General features: G+C 41.2%; 1 protein-coding gene across 4 annotated transcripts in view; it reads left to right on the top strand.

The window, feature by feature from the left end:
- The window catches only part of GMDS (GDP-mannose 4,6-dehydratase), a 274,695-nt gene that overhangs the window by 82,727 nt on the left and 175,164 nt on the right, over window positions 1-16,804 (top strand). For all 4 annotated transcript variants that reach the window (XM_053397031.1, XM_053397030.1, XM_053397029.1 and 1 more), the window contains one exon: window positions 8,030-8,157. In XM_053397031.1, the coding sequence (XP_053253006.1) occupies window positions 8,030-8,157 (128 nt within the window). The remainder of the gene's footprint in view (window positions 1-8,029; window positions 8,158-16,804) is intronic.

Raw genomic sequence — 16,804 nt, 5'->3', positions numbered from 1 at the left:
CATTCCCTGACAAATGACAGCTTGGATCAAAAAACTTTAAGAGGCTTTCCTGCTTTCAAGTAATGAGAACAACAGAAACGTTCTAACGATGGGCGGCTCATAACGATGCCTTTCCTTCTCTGACATGGCTACCTGCCAGTAACTGTTTTGTATAAAAGCTGCTTTGTATAATAAGTTATATAAATTGGCTTTGCATAGCTTCTTGATTGTCACTCGATTTATAATAATAAAGCTCATAAAAGCATGCTCTGTGAAGACTGACATATCAACATATCTGACAGAAGACTATTAGATGTTAACCTCCTAAGCCACATCTTTTGCTTTAAGATGTTGCTGTTTTGTGGAGTGCCTGCGCAATACATCTGACACAAGATTAGTATAGGTAGTGATAAGCAGGACAGGTGAAATATTTCTGGGTCTTGGAAAGTAGAAGGGCAAGGGTAACCATGTCTCTGTGGTCTGTGGCATATCCACTCTCCCCAGTCTGAGTCTTTGCTCAGAGAGAGTTAAGATTATTGGTGAAGATTAGCTGAGCAGTTGTTCGCCTTCCCTTCAGCTGCATAAGGAGCTCATACAGGTATCTGTCATGCTTTGACTTAAATCTGTTTCTTTAGGCTTGGTAGAGATGACCTAGCTACCCTGCAGTAGGAGGGCTCACCTCTGAAAGAAGAGACTAAGCACATTCAGCTAATCATGCAAGATTTCTGATTGCAGGGGCTTCTAGCCATGCTCAGCTGAATGTACTTAGAATATCCCTTCAGCCCCTCATGCTGAACACACATTGGTCAGGAATACAGAGATCGGATGTTTGGATGTGTTGAGAGAAATTTGGCATACCTGGTTCCCATGTCCCCTACACCAGTTGTGCCCTCCTGTGTTCTGCTGAAAGTCTGAATGCATGTTTAAGTTAAGTTAAGGAGAAACATAGAATCACAGAATCGTAGAGTTGAAAGGGACATCAAGGGCCACCTAGTTCATTGCAGGAATCTCAGCTAAAGCATCCATGGCAGATAGATATCCACCATAGTTAAATAGTATAGATCTTTAGATCTTGGGTTTTTGTGCTCTTCATTTCACTTGTATTTATAATCTGAGACTCTTTCCTTCCTTTTTGGAGTTCAACACTTTTGCCATTCTGTTAATCTCGTGTTTAAAAATCAGGTATGTGTATAAATAATACGCTGGATTCAGAGTAGACTGTAGTAGACTGTGTGGCTGAGACTGGCAGAAGCTGACTTCCCTGCCCCTCAGGCAACCCCCAGAGCCATCTGAAAGGTTTTTCCCAAGGGAAAGAAAGGGGACATTGCTAAATGGGGTGCAGTGCAGTGCTGCGGTCTGCGAGCATCACAAAAAATCATGAGGTGGCAACTTCTGCTAGTGTAACTCCCCCTCATATCCAATTTTGGGGTATTCCCCCCAGCTGCGCACACCAGAGCCCAATGTTATGGTGATTGAAGAGCAATCATAATAAGCTTATTTTAAAAGGCTTGTTGCTGGTGAGTGCTTGCAAAAAAGATTGTCAGTACCTTTTCCCAGAACATGCATGCTTGCAAATGATCGGTTTTCAAAGTTTAACATTCCTTCAAGCAAGCCTGCTTTAAGTTTTGAGTACCTACAATTTAAGTAATGTTGCTTTTGGCAGAGCTTGGTGGGCAAATAAGGCATCAGCTCTCCCATCGTAGTGGTGCAACGAGGCATGACAATTTCCCAGTGTCTTGTCTTGCTTAACCAGGCCTGAAGGGAGATCCAGCCCCAACAGCTCACAAATATTACCACAATCAGCAAGGCAGCAGATTGGAAAATATGAAGTCTCCAAGGCCTGGATTCCTTCTATAAGAAACAAGGTCAAAGAGGAAATTGTTTTCTTTTGCTTTCAAAACTTAATGAGAACACTGACTTTCCACTGAATGGCCGTGACTTCCAAATTTAGGATATGTGGTTCTAGATTCATTTCTGCGTTCAATGGAAACCAAGTTATTGCTCACTTAATATTTTATATTCAGTTGTGCTTTCGTGAGGGAAGAGATCTATGAAGAGACATTTTGCTGAAATCTTCTAAATCAGGCTTCCTCAAACTCGGCCCTCCAGATGTTTTGAGATTACAATTCACCTCATCCCTGACCACTGGTCCTGCTAGCTAGGGATCATGGGAGTTGTAGGCCAAAAACATCTGGAGGGCCGAGGTTGAGGAAGCGTGTTCAGATTGCATTGTTTCTTAAAGAACGTCAACTCTACTCTTCGGTTATGTTCCAAGATTGTTCTCAGGTGAAACAGTTAGGCCTGTGTATTTATTGGGAGATATTCCAAGCATCTTTCAGCACATGTGGGTTTGTTCACAGTCCCCTTTTCCTGTGACCAATTTCCTGTTAGAATGTCATCTGCATAATTGTAACCCTATAGAACAACTAAGGGTGTGTTCACATTGCAGTGGTACCTCAGGTTACATACGCTTCAGGTTACATACGCTTCAGGTTACAGACTCCACTAACCCAGAAATAGTGCTTCAGGTTAAGAACTTTGCTTCAGGATGAGAACAGAAATCATGCTCTGGCGGCGTGGCAGCACCAGGAGGCCCCATTAGCTAAAGTGGTGCTTCAGGTTAAGAACAGTTTCAGGTTAAGTACGGACCTCCGGAACGAATTAAGTACTTAACCCGAGGTACCACTGTACCAGTGAAGTTGCTTCCCCCAATGCCTTTTACAGCTCTTTCCCCTGCTGCCGCCTTTTCCTGCCACCGCCAGCTGTTCACATCCGTACAGCTTCCCTGGTGTACACATCACATCTTGACTAGAGAAGAATTAGGAATGGCTTAACAACCCCAGTCAGTGTGAAGGTTGTTTGAGAAGCTACAGCAGCATCCTCCTAAACAAAGTGCAGGATACATATGCATTTTAGATAACATCATGTGAACAGAGATTAAAAACCCAGCACTGGAAATGCAGTGAGTGCACTGTAAACAGGGATGTGAATACAGCCTCAGACTTTCAGGAACAGAGACACTTCTTATGTCATTTCTCCGGAGCAGGAGAAAACGAGCTTGCTCCCTCTTCCATGTGACAACCCTTGAGATATTTGAAGATGGTTGTTATATCTCCTCTCAGTCTCCTCTTTTCTAGGTTAAACATACCCAGCTCTCTCAACCATTCCTCATAAGGCTTGGTTTCCAGACCTTTCCAGACCTTTGATCATCTTGGTGGCCCTCCTCTGCACACGTTCCAGCTTGTCTATATTTTCCTTAAATTGTGGCATCCAGAATTGGGTGTGGTCTGATCAAGGCAGAATAGAGTGGGACTATTACTTCCCTTGGGACTCAGGTGGCGCTGTGGGTTAAACCACAGAGCCTAGGACTTGCCTATCAGAAGGTCAGCGGTTCGAATCCCCGCGACGGGGTGAGCTCCCATTGCTCGGTCCCTGCTCCTGCCAACCTAGCAGTTCGAAAGCACATCAAAGTGCAAGTAGATAAATAGGTACCACTCCGGCGGGAAGGTAAACGGCGTTTCTGTGTGCTGCTCTGGTTCACCAGAAGCGGCTTAGTCATGCTGGCCACATGACCTAGAAGCTGTACGCTGGCTCCCTCGGCCAATAAAGCGAGATGAGGGCAGCAACCCGAGAGTTGGCCACGACTGGACCTAATGGTCAGGGGTCCCTTTACCTTTATTACTTCCCTTGACCTGGGCACTATACTTCTGTTGATGTAGCCTAGGAGAGCATAAGCTTTTTTTCCCCTTTCTTTTTTTGCTTCATAGCCCTGTTGATTCATGTTAAGCTTGTGTATGGTTTCTTCTTTTTCTAGCAAGAGAACTACAAAATGCTACCCTTTAAATTACAAAATTTTAGTTATTGAACTCAGCCTGGTACGCAGGTACCCTGGTACCTGCAGGTAGCCTGGTACCCTATCTACATGTAGACTGTCTCACCAGAGTGGTGCATGCTCTAGGTATCTCCCTCTGGGACTATTGCAATGCGCTCTACGTGGGGCTAATCCAGAATGCGGCAGCTAGACTGGTGACTGGGGGCAGCCGCCAAGACCATATAACACCGGTCCTGAAAGACCTACATTGGCTCCCAGTACGTTTCCAAGCACAATTCAAAGTGTTGGTGCTGACCTTTAAAGCCCTAAACGGCCTCAGCCCAGTATAGCTGAAGGAGCGTCTCCACCCCCATTGTTCAGCCTGGACACTGAGGTCCAGGGCCGAGGGCCTTCTGGCGGTTCCCTCACTGCGAGAAGTGAGGTTACAGGGAACCAGGCAGAGGGCCTTCTTGGTAAGGCCTCCCATCAGATGTCAAGGAAATAAACAACTATCTAACTTTTAGAAGACATCTGAAGGCAGCCTTGTTTGGGGAAGTTTTTAATGTTTGATGTTTTATCGTGTTTTTAATATTCTGTTGGGAGCCGCCCAGAGTGGCTGGGGAAGCCCGGCTAGATGGGTGGGGTATGAGTAATAAATATTATTATTACATTTTTTCTGATACCATTTCTCTCTGTGGCCCTCTGTGCCACCTCACGAGCTGTCTGAGGGGGTCCCCCATCCCTCTGCAGCAACTTTCCAGGGGGCACGAGGAAGGCGGAATAAACAAAAATCACCTTCCTCTCCATTTGTAGATCCATCCCATTATTTACTTTTTAAAAAAATAAAAGCTTATTTTTTAATTATCTGGTTTGGACCAGGAGAAGTGGATATATTTACACTGTACGGCCCTTGAAATACATTACAGTGGCAGCTAATTCCCATATTTAGTAAATTGCCTGGTATGCAGAGACCTGGGGCCATCCATCTCCTGTATACTATTTGCAGTCCTTCAATTGTGTGTGGAATTGGTAGCTCTCAACCATTCTTCCAAACATATTTAATGTTCCCTCAAGAGGTAATCATTGCAGAACGGAAGCTTTCATGATTGAACCCAGTAGGTCAGGCACTAAAACTCACTGCAATGCACATGATGATTACAGATCTTGCTGCTGATACAAAGTATGGACATGCAGTGCTGAAAGCTATTAGATTCACTTGCTAGATTTTTTGCAGTCTGCAACCTGGATTGTATATTTTTACTTTCTTGGGGAGTTGTGGGCGGGGAGGGGAGGGTTGCTAAAGAGTATTTCAGCTCTTGGGTAATCAAACTGCAGCATGATTATGTTCCAGAATGCCAGAAAACTGCTACAAAGCTCAAAAGCAGACAGAATAATTTTCAGAAAAGATATAATAAAATTTCTTGTGTTGATTAGAATATTCTCTGCACATTTGGAACTCTTGGTTCCTTTTTTGTTATCATAGGTTTTCAGTTGAGCAGCTAAAACCTTTGATCTACTGCAGAATAAATCTACTGGTAGTTAGGGAATATTCTATTTTTTAATTTTATATTTATAATTTTCATTTATAGATTACAACAATTACGAAATCATAATTTATTTATTTTAAAATCATAAAATCATACTAAATCATAATTTTAACATTTCAAACTCCGACTCCCTTCCCCCTCTTTCTGTGGTTCTTTACATTTCTTTTAATCTTCCTGCATACTCCAAATTATCTCAACATATTCTTTTATATATCTGTTCCCATATATATCCCATATATATTTTGAAACTGCAGGTTTTTACACTAATTCTGCCAATGTCTTGATCTGTTTACAGTTCGTTTGTAAATATTCAGTAAACCGTTTCCATTCCTTTCTTTTAAAAAATTATACTGATTTCTTACTCTACTGGTAAGTTTCGCCATTTCTGCATAGTCCATTAACTTCTGTATCCTTCTTTCGTTGGGACCTCTTCTTCCTTACATTTTTGGGCAAATAACATTAGTTATGAAATATTCCAGTGCTTTTTTTTCTAAAAGAATGTTTAGGGGTACTCTCATTTTCCTACTCATATTGAAATCTTGCCCCTCAATGAGGCCAAAGTTAGATTCACAAAATGTTTAGGGGTATGCGTACCCGTGTACCCCCCCAAAAAAAACACTGGAATATTCTAAATGTACTCACTTGATAATAGCTAAGGCTAGTTGGCTGTAAAACTCTGCTTTGTGTGAAAAACTTACAGATCTATTAAACCCAAGAAGAATCACTAATTCTTCTAATCCACTAATTCATTGCTAATCCAGTCTTTCTGCCATTAGACTATACCTTCAAAAGCATAGAATTTTATTTTGGGGTGAGGTTAATGCCCCACTTCACACAACTAGAGGAAGCAGGACTGCGCTGTTGATTCCAACCCAAAGCCTATGCAGCCCTGTTCAAAGGCAAAGCTTACCTATGTGGCCCAAGAGTGACATCACGGCCTGTTGTGGAACATCTAGGCTTCATTTCGCATGCCCTAAATCTCTGGGGAATACCCCTGTTCGTATACAGTGGTACCTCTGGATGCAAATGGGATCCGTTCCAGAGCCCCGTTTGCATCCTGAATAGAACGTAAGATGCGACTGCGCGTCTGCGGGTTGCGTTTTGCCGCTTCCACGCATGCACGTGATGTCATTTTGAGCGTCTGCGCATGCGCAAGCGGCGAAACCCAGAAGTAGCGTGCTCCGTTACTTCTGGGTCGCCGCAGAGCGCAACCTGAAAATACTTAACCTGAAGCTACTTCAACCCGAGGTATGACTAGGGTCATACAAGGATCTAGGACAGTGGTTCCTTAACTTTCCCCACATGGACCACTTGAAAATTGCTGTGAACCTTGGTGGATCGTTTACTTATTTTCTTTTCCTGCTTGTTGTGGCCGTTGCAATATTTTATTGCTTTATTATTATGTTATATTATATTATATTATATTATATTATATTATATTAATTATATTATATTATAGATAATTTATTATTTATACCCTGGGCTCCTTACAGCACATATAAAAAAATTGTAAAACATCAGACATTAAAAATTTCCCAGTATTTCTCATATTGTGTAATTATATAGAATTCAGATTTTAAATGTCCCTCGCAGACACTCCACAGACCTTCTGAATGAAGCTTGTGGACAACTCTTGGGACTCAGCTAGATTGCGAAGAAAAACATATGCATTGTTTATGCATTCAACCCTGCAACACCAGATGGCGCTGTGAAGTCCCATTTTTGCTAACCCGATTTCTCACGCAAAGTTTGCAACACGTTTAAGTGAAACAATTCTTCGATGTGTCTCGATCCAGCCTGGGTTTGTGGACCAGGGCTTGGAATCCCTGTTCTAGGAGGCATACATCCTCTTCCTTGGAGTTGTTTTGTGGCTCCTAGACTTCAGACATCACATAGTTAATTATCATCATAATGGGCAGATTCTTTGGACTGAGCACTTCTATAGTCTTAAGTTTCGGTGGACTCTGGACTGTTCAGCACATGCATCTTTATTTGGGTCTGCTTGAGCTTCAAAAGAATGAAGGGCAGAGGTGTCTCCTTCTTGCCCTCTTGAGAGCTCTAAAGCAGGCATGGCCAAACCTGGCCCTCCAGATGTTTTGGGACTACATTTCCCATCATCCCTGACCACTGGTCCTGTTAGCTAGGAATGATGGGAGTTGTAGTCCCAAAACATCTGGAGGGCCGAGTTTGGCCATGCCTGCTCTACAGAGTTCTGAATTTTCACATTTGCTACTCCACAAATGACCGCTCAGATAACAAGTTACAGGTGACTGAGATCTCATTTCTCTTGCTAAACATTTTAGCATGCAAATTTCTATTTCACCCCAACTTTTGGAAAGGCCCAAGCCTTTAATGTTTGGGTTGCAGTCTTGTTTTTATTTTCTTATTTTCAGAAGTCTCTATTTGAATTTGCTTTTCTTGGCTTTGTGCCAGATTTAATACTGAAGCTTCAGATTAGGGATGCTTAGAGTTTCAAAGAAAGTTATTTGATGAGAGACTATAGCTAATGTGACATGTATGTTGGCACTCCTTGGCTTTCAGAAATGATAAATGATGACAGAATTTAGGTGATTGATACAAGGAGGAGGGAAGGCTGAAAGAAATTATCATAAACTGTATTTCTTGGGATCAGCTATCAGACAGTTACCAGACAGTTTCTAATCCCGTTATGCTATCTTTCTCTTTATTTTAGGGGCTAACTTTGTAACTCGAAAAATTAGTCGTTCCGTTGCTAAGATCCACCTGGGGCAACTGGAATGTTTCAGTTTGGGCAATCTGGATGCCAAGAGAGACTGGGGTCACGCCAAGGACTACGTTGAGGTATGCTGTTGGTGAAAAGTCTGCTTTAAAGTACTGCTTTTTGTATGTTTTATTGGAACAGCTTCAGAGAAAATGTACATCACACAGAGATATACCTCTAACCATACATTTCTCTCAGCTTATCTAGAGAAGTAACGCAGAAGACTACCTCGTGCATATTAAAAATAGATTTTCAGGTTTACATTCTTTGCTAAATTCTTCTGAAAGGGGGCTGGAACTTAGTATTCATGAAGTATCCCTCTGTTCACCTCCAAAATATTCTTTCTGTGGTCTTGTTAAGTTTTAAGATGATATATTTCAATTGCGCTGAAAGCTTTCAAAACCCTGCTATTTCTTGATGGCCTCTTGCAGTGATGAGACAAAACAATTCCCATCTTAATTCCAGAAGGCCATTTTGGTTCTCTCATTTGAATATAATTGTTGCAAAGGTTAGTTTAGGAAATAGTGCGGTTACCGTTATGTAACGTGTACAAACATTTATAAAAATGTTTTTCGCAATTACGACTTTTTGGGGGAGAGAGAATCATACAGTCGCTAACTACGAGAAATGTCAGAATTGATTTCTGTTTCTCTTTAAAATCTTTAGAGAGCCAGTGTGGTGTAGTGGTTTAGAGCGATAGACTCATCTGGGGAACCGGGTTTGCTTCCCCGCTCCTCCACATGCAGCTGCTGGGTGACCTTGGGCTAGTCACACTTCTTTGAAGTCTCTCAGCCCCACTCACCTCACAGAGTGTTTGTTGTGGGGGAGGAAGAGAAAGGAGAATGTTAGCCGCTTTGAGACTCCTTCGGGTAGTGATAAAGCGGGATATCAAATCCAAATGCTGCTTCTTCTTCTTCTCCTTCTTCTTTATTTCCACCACACGGTTGTGTGCAGGTCTGTGACCACATAGAGAAAGCCTAGTGTGCCAGACTGCACAAAGAGGGAGGCAACCACGCTATCTTCAATTATGGCTCCTGGAAAAAAGTTTAGTGCCACATGTAGAACCTATTCCTTGTGGTTGGTATTCACATATATGATCACATCAATAAATGTAGCAGTGTGGAATTGCCCTTATCTTTTCCATTTCAAGTGGAATTTTGAAAACTCCCCAGCAGCAGAAATACTTCATTTAAAACATAAATGATGTGCATTAAACAAAACAAGTTTGATTCAATAAATAATTGTGAGGAAATAGGCATAGATTTAAGGATGAGCCTCTCTATTGCATCTGACCCCACCCTTCAGACTAAACCTTCTTGGTAATTCAGAATTTATTGGGGCATTTTTTTTCAACCTAAAGTTTTCTCTCTGTGTGTGAATGCTGGCCCAACTTCTTCTGCAAATATTAGTTGCACTGGAAATAAGAGTGGAGTTTATTTAACAATACCAGTGAGTTGCCAAATGTGCTGGCCACCAAATAGAATGCACTCAGCTGGGGTCTCCACCAGTAACACATGTTGGTGATGTAAGTAACATTCCAGATCTTTCACGTGATTTGAAGCCATCCCAAAATTGTTCTGAAGCAATTCATAACTGTGATAGAGGTCATCTTGAATATCTCACTCCCCAGAGATTAACTTCTGCATAATAGGTCCCTTGTTAATTCCTGGAGACACTGAATTTGCAAAATGCATTCAATTCCAGACTATGAAACTTTAAAACGGAAATAAACAACTGTTCCAGGATTTAATGGACTGGAAAGCAAAACTTCAAGATTTAGCACTGCTGTATAGTTACTGGAGAGTGCAGCAAATGTAGATATTTTTGTGAGCATTTTAGAAGCTTCCTAGAATATTTTTACTAGTACTGAAGGCCTTTCAGAACCCCTTCTACTTTTATATCTTGTTGATACACAACAGGGATTTTGAATTCCCATGGTAACTCTGTCATATACTGTATTATTTTTGACCTTTCAGTGGTGCAATATTTCTCAAGCTAACAATCACATATGTATGCAGAAAGAATAATGCTGTGGGTTGAATCTCTTGCGCTTATTTTAAAAAATATTTAAACAATGTACTTTGGGTTGAAAGCGAGCTTTAATGCTTAGGTAATGTGGTGCTGTTAGAAACAATGGGGACTTAAATATTTGCATGATCATCTGCATGAGTAATATTGATCTCAGAATCTGCCTATTAAAAGCAACATAACATTTTGATGTTACACATGATGCAAGTAGGTTACATTATGGCTGCATGTAAGTGTGTTTAGATTATATTTTGGATGGCAGTCAGTACCACTGTGGGTGGGGATGGGGGGGATAAGTAATGTATCAGCAGTGCTGATATATGAATCTTCTGTGTCTTGTTTTGTTCTGTGAAGATGATTTATTCATTTTTATTTGGTAAAGGACAGTACAATAAACCATCTGTTAGATACGTTCTAATACTAGTGCAACAGTAAGCACTTAGCAGTCAATGATTCATTCCTATACAATGTAAAGAAAAAATAGCAAGACATGTTACAAAAATCCTTGCATACCCCCAGGAGAGCCCTATTTCAAATTAATATAGATTCCCACAAACATTTAACTTGGAGCAGTGAGAACGTACATATCAATCCATTACCAACTTTTTATTTCTCAACAACTAAATATACAAATAATGCCAAAAATCATGAATGGATGGAATTTGAGGACATGTTTATTTCTGGATGTAATGAGATAGTTTTCAAATATGCAGTCTTATTAAAAAATTGGTGTGGGAAAAACATTAGGATTGGTTCACATAATACCAAATGTCAAGCAATTTACATGTTGTTGGCTTATGTGGTCATAGACTACCATTTTTGTGAAGAGCGAAGCAAAGTGGACCCTGAACATTTCTACAGTCTCATTCGGTCCCTGTTCTTAGCTATGGGCTTGGATCTAGAATAGCACAAGCAGAACTCAACTTATATGATGGAGTTTCAGCATTTGCTCCTACCCATTTCAGTCCCCTGCACCCCCTGAGAAGTGGAGACTCTCCAGAATACACATAGGAGCAAAAAATAATAATCTTAATTTCACTTACATTGTCATGGGGGCTGAACTGGCACTGAGCAGGGTAATAATAATAATAATAATAATAATAATAATAATAATTTATTTATACCCCGCCCTCCCCAGCCAAGGCCGGGCTCAGGTGGTAAGTGAATACCTCAATGAAGATGTCGGCCCAATGTACAGCAGGTGGGGGGAAACTGCCTATATCACAATACCATTACACAAATCTACAATGTAGCCACGCTTTGAATGCTGCGTACAATTCTAGTTGCCTCCTCTCAAAAAGCATCTTGTTGAGCTGGAAAAAAGCAACAAAAATTACGAAAGGGATGGAGCAACTCCCCTTACGAGATCAGGTACAACATTTGGGCTTTTTTAGTTTAAAGGAAAAGAGAAGACTTGATGTTTATAAAACTATGCATGGTGTAAAGAGGGAGTTTTTCTCCCTCTGTTATAACTTGGGGACGTCTATTGCAGCTGAACGTGGGATGATTTAGGGCAGACAAAAGTACTTTGTCACATAGCACGCAAACTATGGAATTGGCTGCCATGAAAGGTAGTGATGGCCACCAACTTGGATGCTTTTAAAAAGGATTAGATGAATTAGATAGAGGATAATGCTATCAGTGGCTACTAGCCACAATGGCTGTTTCTTCCACCACTGTCAGAGGTAGGCAGTATGCCTCTGAATATGAGTTTCTGGGGATCACTAGCGGAGAGAGTATTGTTGCAGTCAGGTTCTGCTTGTGACGTTCTCGGGGGGATCTGGTTGGCCACTGTGAGAACAATATGCTGAACTAGATAGGGCATTAGCCTGATACAGCAGGCTTTTCTTATGTTCTTAGTGATGTGGTGTGTGACTTGGAAAGCTGCATTAGCAAGCGGACATGCTCAGAAACTGGATGGATGAACCTTGTGCAAATGGAAGTTCTCTGAACGTACATGACTCCCCGCCTCTGCTTTCACTAATTTCCCTGTACATCAGAATCCACATTACTCAAGGGCTCCAGGACTTGTGAAGTGACTTTTGGTGGTTGTAACAGCTACAATGAGGAGGAAGGGTTGGGAAATCCCTGTTATGGGACTGAAGTTCTGATCACGTTAATCTGGAAACGAGTCAATATTGTTGCCTGTAAAGTGTTATTTCCTTCAATCCCGTTTTTCTTTGTTTTATTTTAAAACGGACAAAAGAGAGCAGTTTAAATTCGTAAGTGGGCTTCCTAATCACATCCATGAATTTTACTCCTGCGTGTGATGTCATAGAAGCTGCTATTGTGTTTTCCCTACCCCAGACTGTATCTGCATGATCGGGGCCTGACAGTCTCAGCGATATCGTACAGCTGTTAGGCAAAGGGTCAAAGTACCATGCAGGAAGGACAGTCTAAAGGGCAGTTCATTGGCCACATCAGAATCGGGGGATCTGTCTGATGGATGCAGGGACAGGGCAGACAGGAAAGGAAATGGTCTGGTTTGATACTAATGCAGGAAGGTAGAGATCCAATCAGGTGAGGCACTGCATGCAGAAAAGAAGCTTCCCAGTTTTAAGTGCCAGCAACATTTTAGCAAACAAAAATCCCAATGCAATACAGTGGTACCTCGGGTTACATACGCTTCAGGTTACATACGCTTCAGGTTACAGACTCCGCTAACCCAGAAATAGTACCTCTGGTTAAGAACATTGCTTCAGGATGAGTACAGAAATTGTGCTCCGGTGGCATGGCAGCAGCAGGAGGCCCCATTAGCTGAAGTGGTGCTTCAGGTTAAGAACAGTTGGGTTAAGAACAGACCTCAGGTACGAATTAATTACTTAACCCGAGGTACCACTGTATTTGAGTCATGGCCCCTGCTGCCACCAGCACTTCTTTCATAGCGGAATGCAGTTCTGTGATTCATAGTCATATATGCGACTTCTCAACTTATATGATGGAGTTTCAGCATTTGCTCCTACCCATTTCAGTCCCCTGCACCCCCTGAGAGGTGGAGACTCTCCAGAATACACATAGGAGCAAAAAATAATAATCTTAATTTCACTTACATTGTCATGGGGGCTGAACTGGCACTGAGCAGGGTAATGGTAATAATAATAATAATAATAATAATAATAATAATAATCCCTGTTATGGGCCCCATTAGCTGAAGTGGTGCTTCAGGTTAAGAACAGTTGGGTTAAGAACAGACCTCAGGTACGAATTAAGTACTTAACCCGAGGTACCACTGTATTTGAGTCATGGCCCCTGCTGCCACCAGCACTTCTTTCATAGCGGAATGCAGTTCTGTGATTCATAGTCATATATGCGACTTCTGGCTCTGTGCCACCTGAGAAAAAAGGAAAGGTTCTTTCTTGTGAGGCAAGGAAAAAGATTTGCGGGGCAAGGGTTCAGGCTTTTTTTCATCAGGACATAAAGGAAAAATTATGCACTGCTTATAGGAGCCACTCTCTTGTATGTGGGATAAGTGTGAGTGATTGGCAATAAGAGAGGAAAAGAAGAAGAATGTAGGCCATAGTTATTTCAGACATGAATAGGTTCTGTATTTGAAAGTACATAATTGAGGCAAGAAAGTGGTTTTAATGATAATGTGTAGGAGCTCCGTCTAACGTAAATCATATGGTATTCATTTACAAAGCACCACAGTTGTGTCTACAAGTAAGTGTTGTTAATAGCCTCCTTTTCTTCAGGAAAATTATGCTCATCTGTTTCATAGCTACTGTACCATGTTGCTTTTCTGCAGTTATTCTCCCAGATGTGAATAATGGAATTTAAAACAAAACCAAGCCTATCTCTGTTTATGCAGATCTATCTCAGTGTTTCTGCATCTTTAGAAAAGATTGTTGCATTTGTTGAGTTACAAAGCAAAAAAACAACAAAAAAACCCATATAAATGCTTTCTTCAGCAGAGCCATCTGGTTTTGTTTCCTGTGCGTCAATAACTGTATGTGTGTTATTATCAAGGCTATTCCCATGGTTTTCCAAGTGGTCTTCTAACACTGGTGGTCTCAGAACTCTGTTGGAATGATTGAAAAGTAAGAGGAAGGATTTCTTTCATGTATAAGGTTTCCCAATTGAGGAAAAAAATTATTATTGTCATAGTTTGGAGACTAACCTTTTATTTCATTATTAATGATAATGCATTATCTTTAAAATGTGTCAAATAACAAGCAGCTCATTTCTTCTCCTGTCCAAAGCAGAGTTTTCTAGAACAATATTATATAGTGTACCAAATTTATTGTTATGGCTGAAAACCCTGTGTGTGTTTTGTTGCTTTTCCTTTTAAATTCAGTGAACCTGTGAAACAGCAGGTGATTTAAAACTAAATCAGAGTTTTGAGATGATGCTGTTCTTGCCATCGCCCCACCCCTGCCCCTTAAAACCCTGCGGTGGCCCAGCCTATTGTATCTGTTTAAACAGGGCTAGTTGTCTGAGACAGTTGCGGAAGAAACAACAACAAAATCATGAAACTGAAATGAGCTCCTGTCTACAATAGCTTATGGCATAATAAAGTTCATTAGTTTTAAGGTGTGATTTGTTAGTAGTCAGTGAAATGGTGTACAATGTCTCCTTCGCTTAAAACCTCGTGAACTGATCCAGCTAAAGCCACTCCCCATCAGTATATTACATGATGGCACTGGAATAATGTTCATCTTCTGTGCATCCAAATGTGTATCTTACCGCTTTTCCAGTTGTGGACATCTTCTATCAACACTTCCTTCCAGTAGGATGCTCATTTGAATGTTAATCTTCATCCATATTGTGGTAGAAATAGTTTGCATAGTTACTCTCTTAGGCGTGCATCTGAGCACACATTCTTAATTGTCCCAAAAGACACGGTGAGTTTCATAGAGGGAACACATCCCTTAATAGGATGCTTATATTTTAGACGTTATTACAAAGAGGATCTATCAACAAAATGACCGTTCTCCACAGTTGTATATTAAACAACTGTGATTCTTCTTCCTTGTCAGAACATTCCCCAAATCTGCAGGGTATACTTAATATGCCACTTCTAGTTTAGAACAAATGCTTCAATTTTCAGCTATAGGTGTTCTGGGATGTGGCTTGACCTAACAAATAATGTTAATGATCCACAGATAGAGCAGCTGAACTTTCCAACTGGTCTTCTTTGGCAGGCTTTAAATTTATCTCAGGGGACTGGCAGCTCTGGTTACCAGGATACGTATGCGGTGAAATTTTATGGCTGTCAGGCAATATTACCGCATGGTTGTTCTTACTACTTCAGTGTTTTTCTCCCCTCTCTCATCCCTCTCATCTCTCATATACTGCAGAAGATGAACATCATACACAAAACATGTGTTACATTTATAAAAAAATCTACCTGCTGATATATTTCACTTAATACAATTCACATTTTCCCATGATTTGCCTCTGTCCAGCTTGTCCTGCTTTGAGGTTTTCTTCTTCTTTTTCTTCCTTTTACAAAAGCGGTCTACAAGCATGATAAATAAATAACTGTTAATGCCTTCCGGAGTCTTTTGAAGTTGATGTTGTATTGCATGGACTTTTGAATTTTGTATGAAAAGTTTTCCTCCTAGATAATGTGGGTGATAGGGAGGACATGCATTCACTGGGTGCTTGCATTCTCCCACTGGTGATAGAGTAGTGACAGTAAACTCCTTGCTCTCTCCTGCCCCAGAGACATGGATTAATCACAAGGGCAGCCACAACAGTGCGTGTATTGCTTTACACGAGTTGGGACAGAACGCTTGGGAGCAAAACTCAGCTCTCACAACTGCCTTCGTCTTCTGACTCCATGTGCATCCATATATACCACTGAGCAGTAGGAAATAATAACTTAATACCCAGTTGAAAGTACAGATATATCCAGGTAAGGTTTTCCCCTCACTGAAAGCACATTAAATAGTGGGAACAAATTCAGCAGTTCCCCTTTCTTGCTAAAGTGTGTGCATGTATGCACAGAAACCTTTTTTCCCCATAAATTATGAAGAGGGTGGCATATTGGAAGGTTCTGATTACCCCCCCTCCCAAAAAAAGAAAATTATAGAGCAGGGAACGGTTTAGAAAAGGACAGCCACAGTGATGAAGCAGTTCCCCTGTGAGGAAAGGAAGGTTAAAACTTTGGGGGCTTTTTAGTTTAAAAAGGGGGGCAAGTAAGGTGTGAAATGATAGAGGTGTATACATTTACACACGGTTTGCAGAAAGTGAATAGAACTAAGTATTTCTCAGTCTCTCATAATACATCTAGTGAAGCTGGAAGTTGTAAGATTCAGGACAAACAAAAGCACATACTTTTGCAAGCAGCACACAAACTCTGGAATTCAGTAGCACATGATGTAAGAAAGGCCACTAACTTAGATGGCTTTGAAAGAGCATTGGACAGATTCGTGGAGGATGAGGCTCTCTTTGGCTACCTGCAATAATGGCTGTGTTCCGCTTCCACTGTTGGAGGTGATGGGCTTCTGAATGCCAGTCACTGGAGAAGATGAGTGGGAGAGCGCTGTTGTGCTCATGTCTTTTTTGTGGGTTTCCCATGGTCATTTGGTTGGCCACTGTGAGAACAGGGTGCTGGACAGGGTTAGGGCTCTTTGTATGTTCTTATGTGGTTTACTGTAGGTTAGTAGATTGTTTCAGATTGTCAGTGATGATTGTCACAATTAAACATATACTTGAAAGTAGTAGTTTAGTTGTGTGTGTTTTTTTTTTTTAAAG

Source organism: Podarcis raffonei, chromosome 7 (genome assembly GCF_027172205.1).
Source record: "Podarcis raffonei isolate rPodRaf1 chromosome 7, rPodRaf1.pri, whole genome shotgun sequence".
NCBI classification, from domain to species: domain Eukaryota; kingdom Metazoa; phylum Chordata; class Lepidosauria; order Squamata; family Lacertidae; genus Podarcis; species Podarcis raffonei.
Note: the sequence above shows the minus strand (reverse complement) of the source record. Positions and strands in the feature narration are given on the sequence as shown.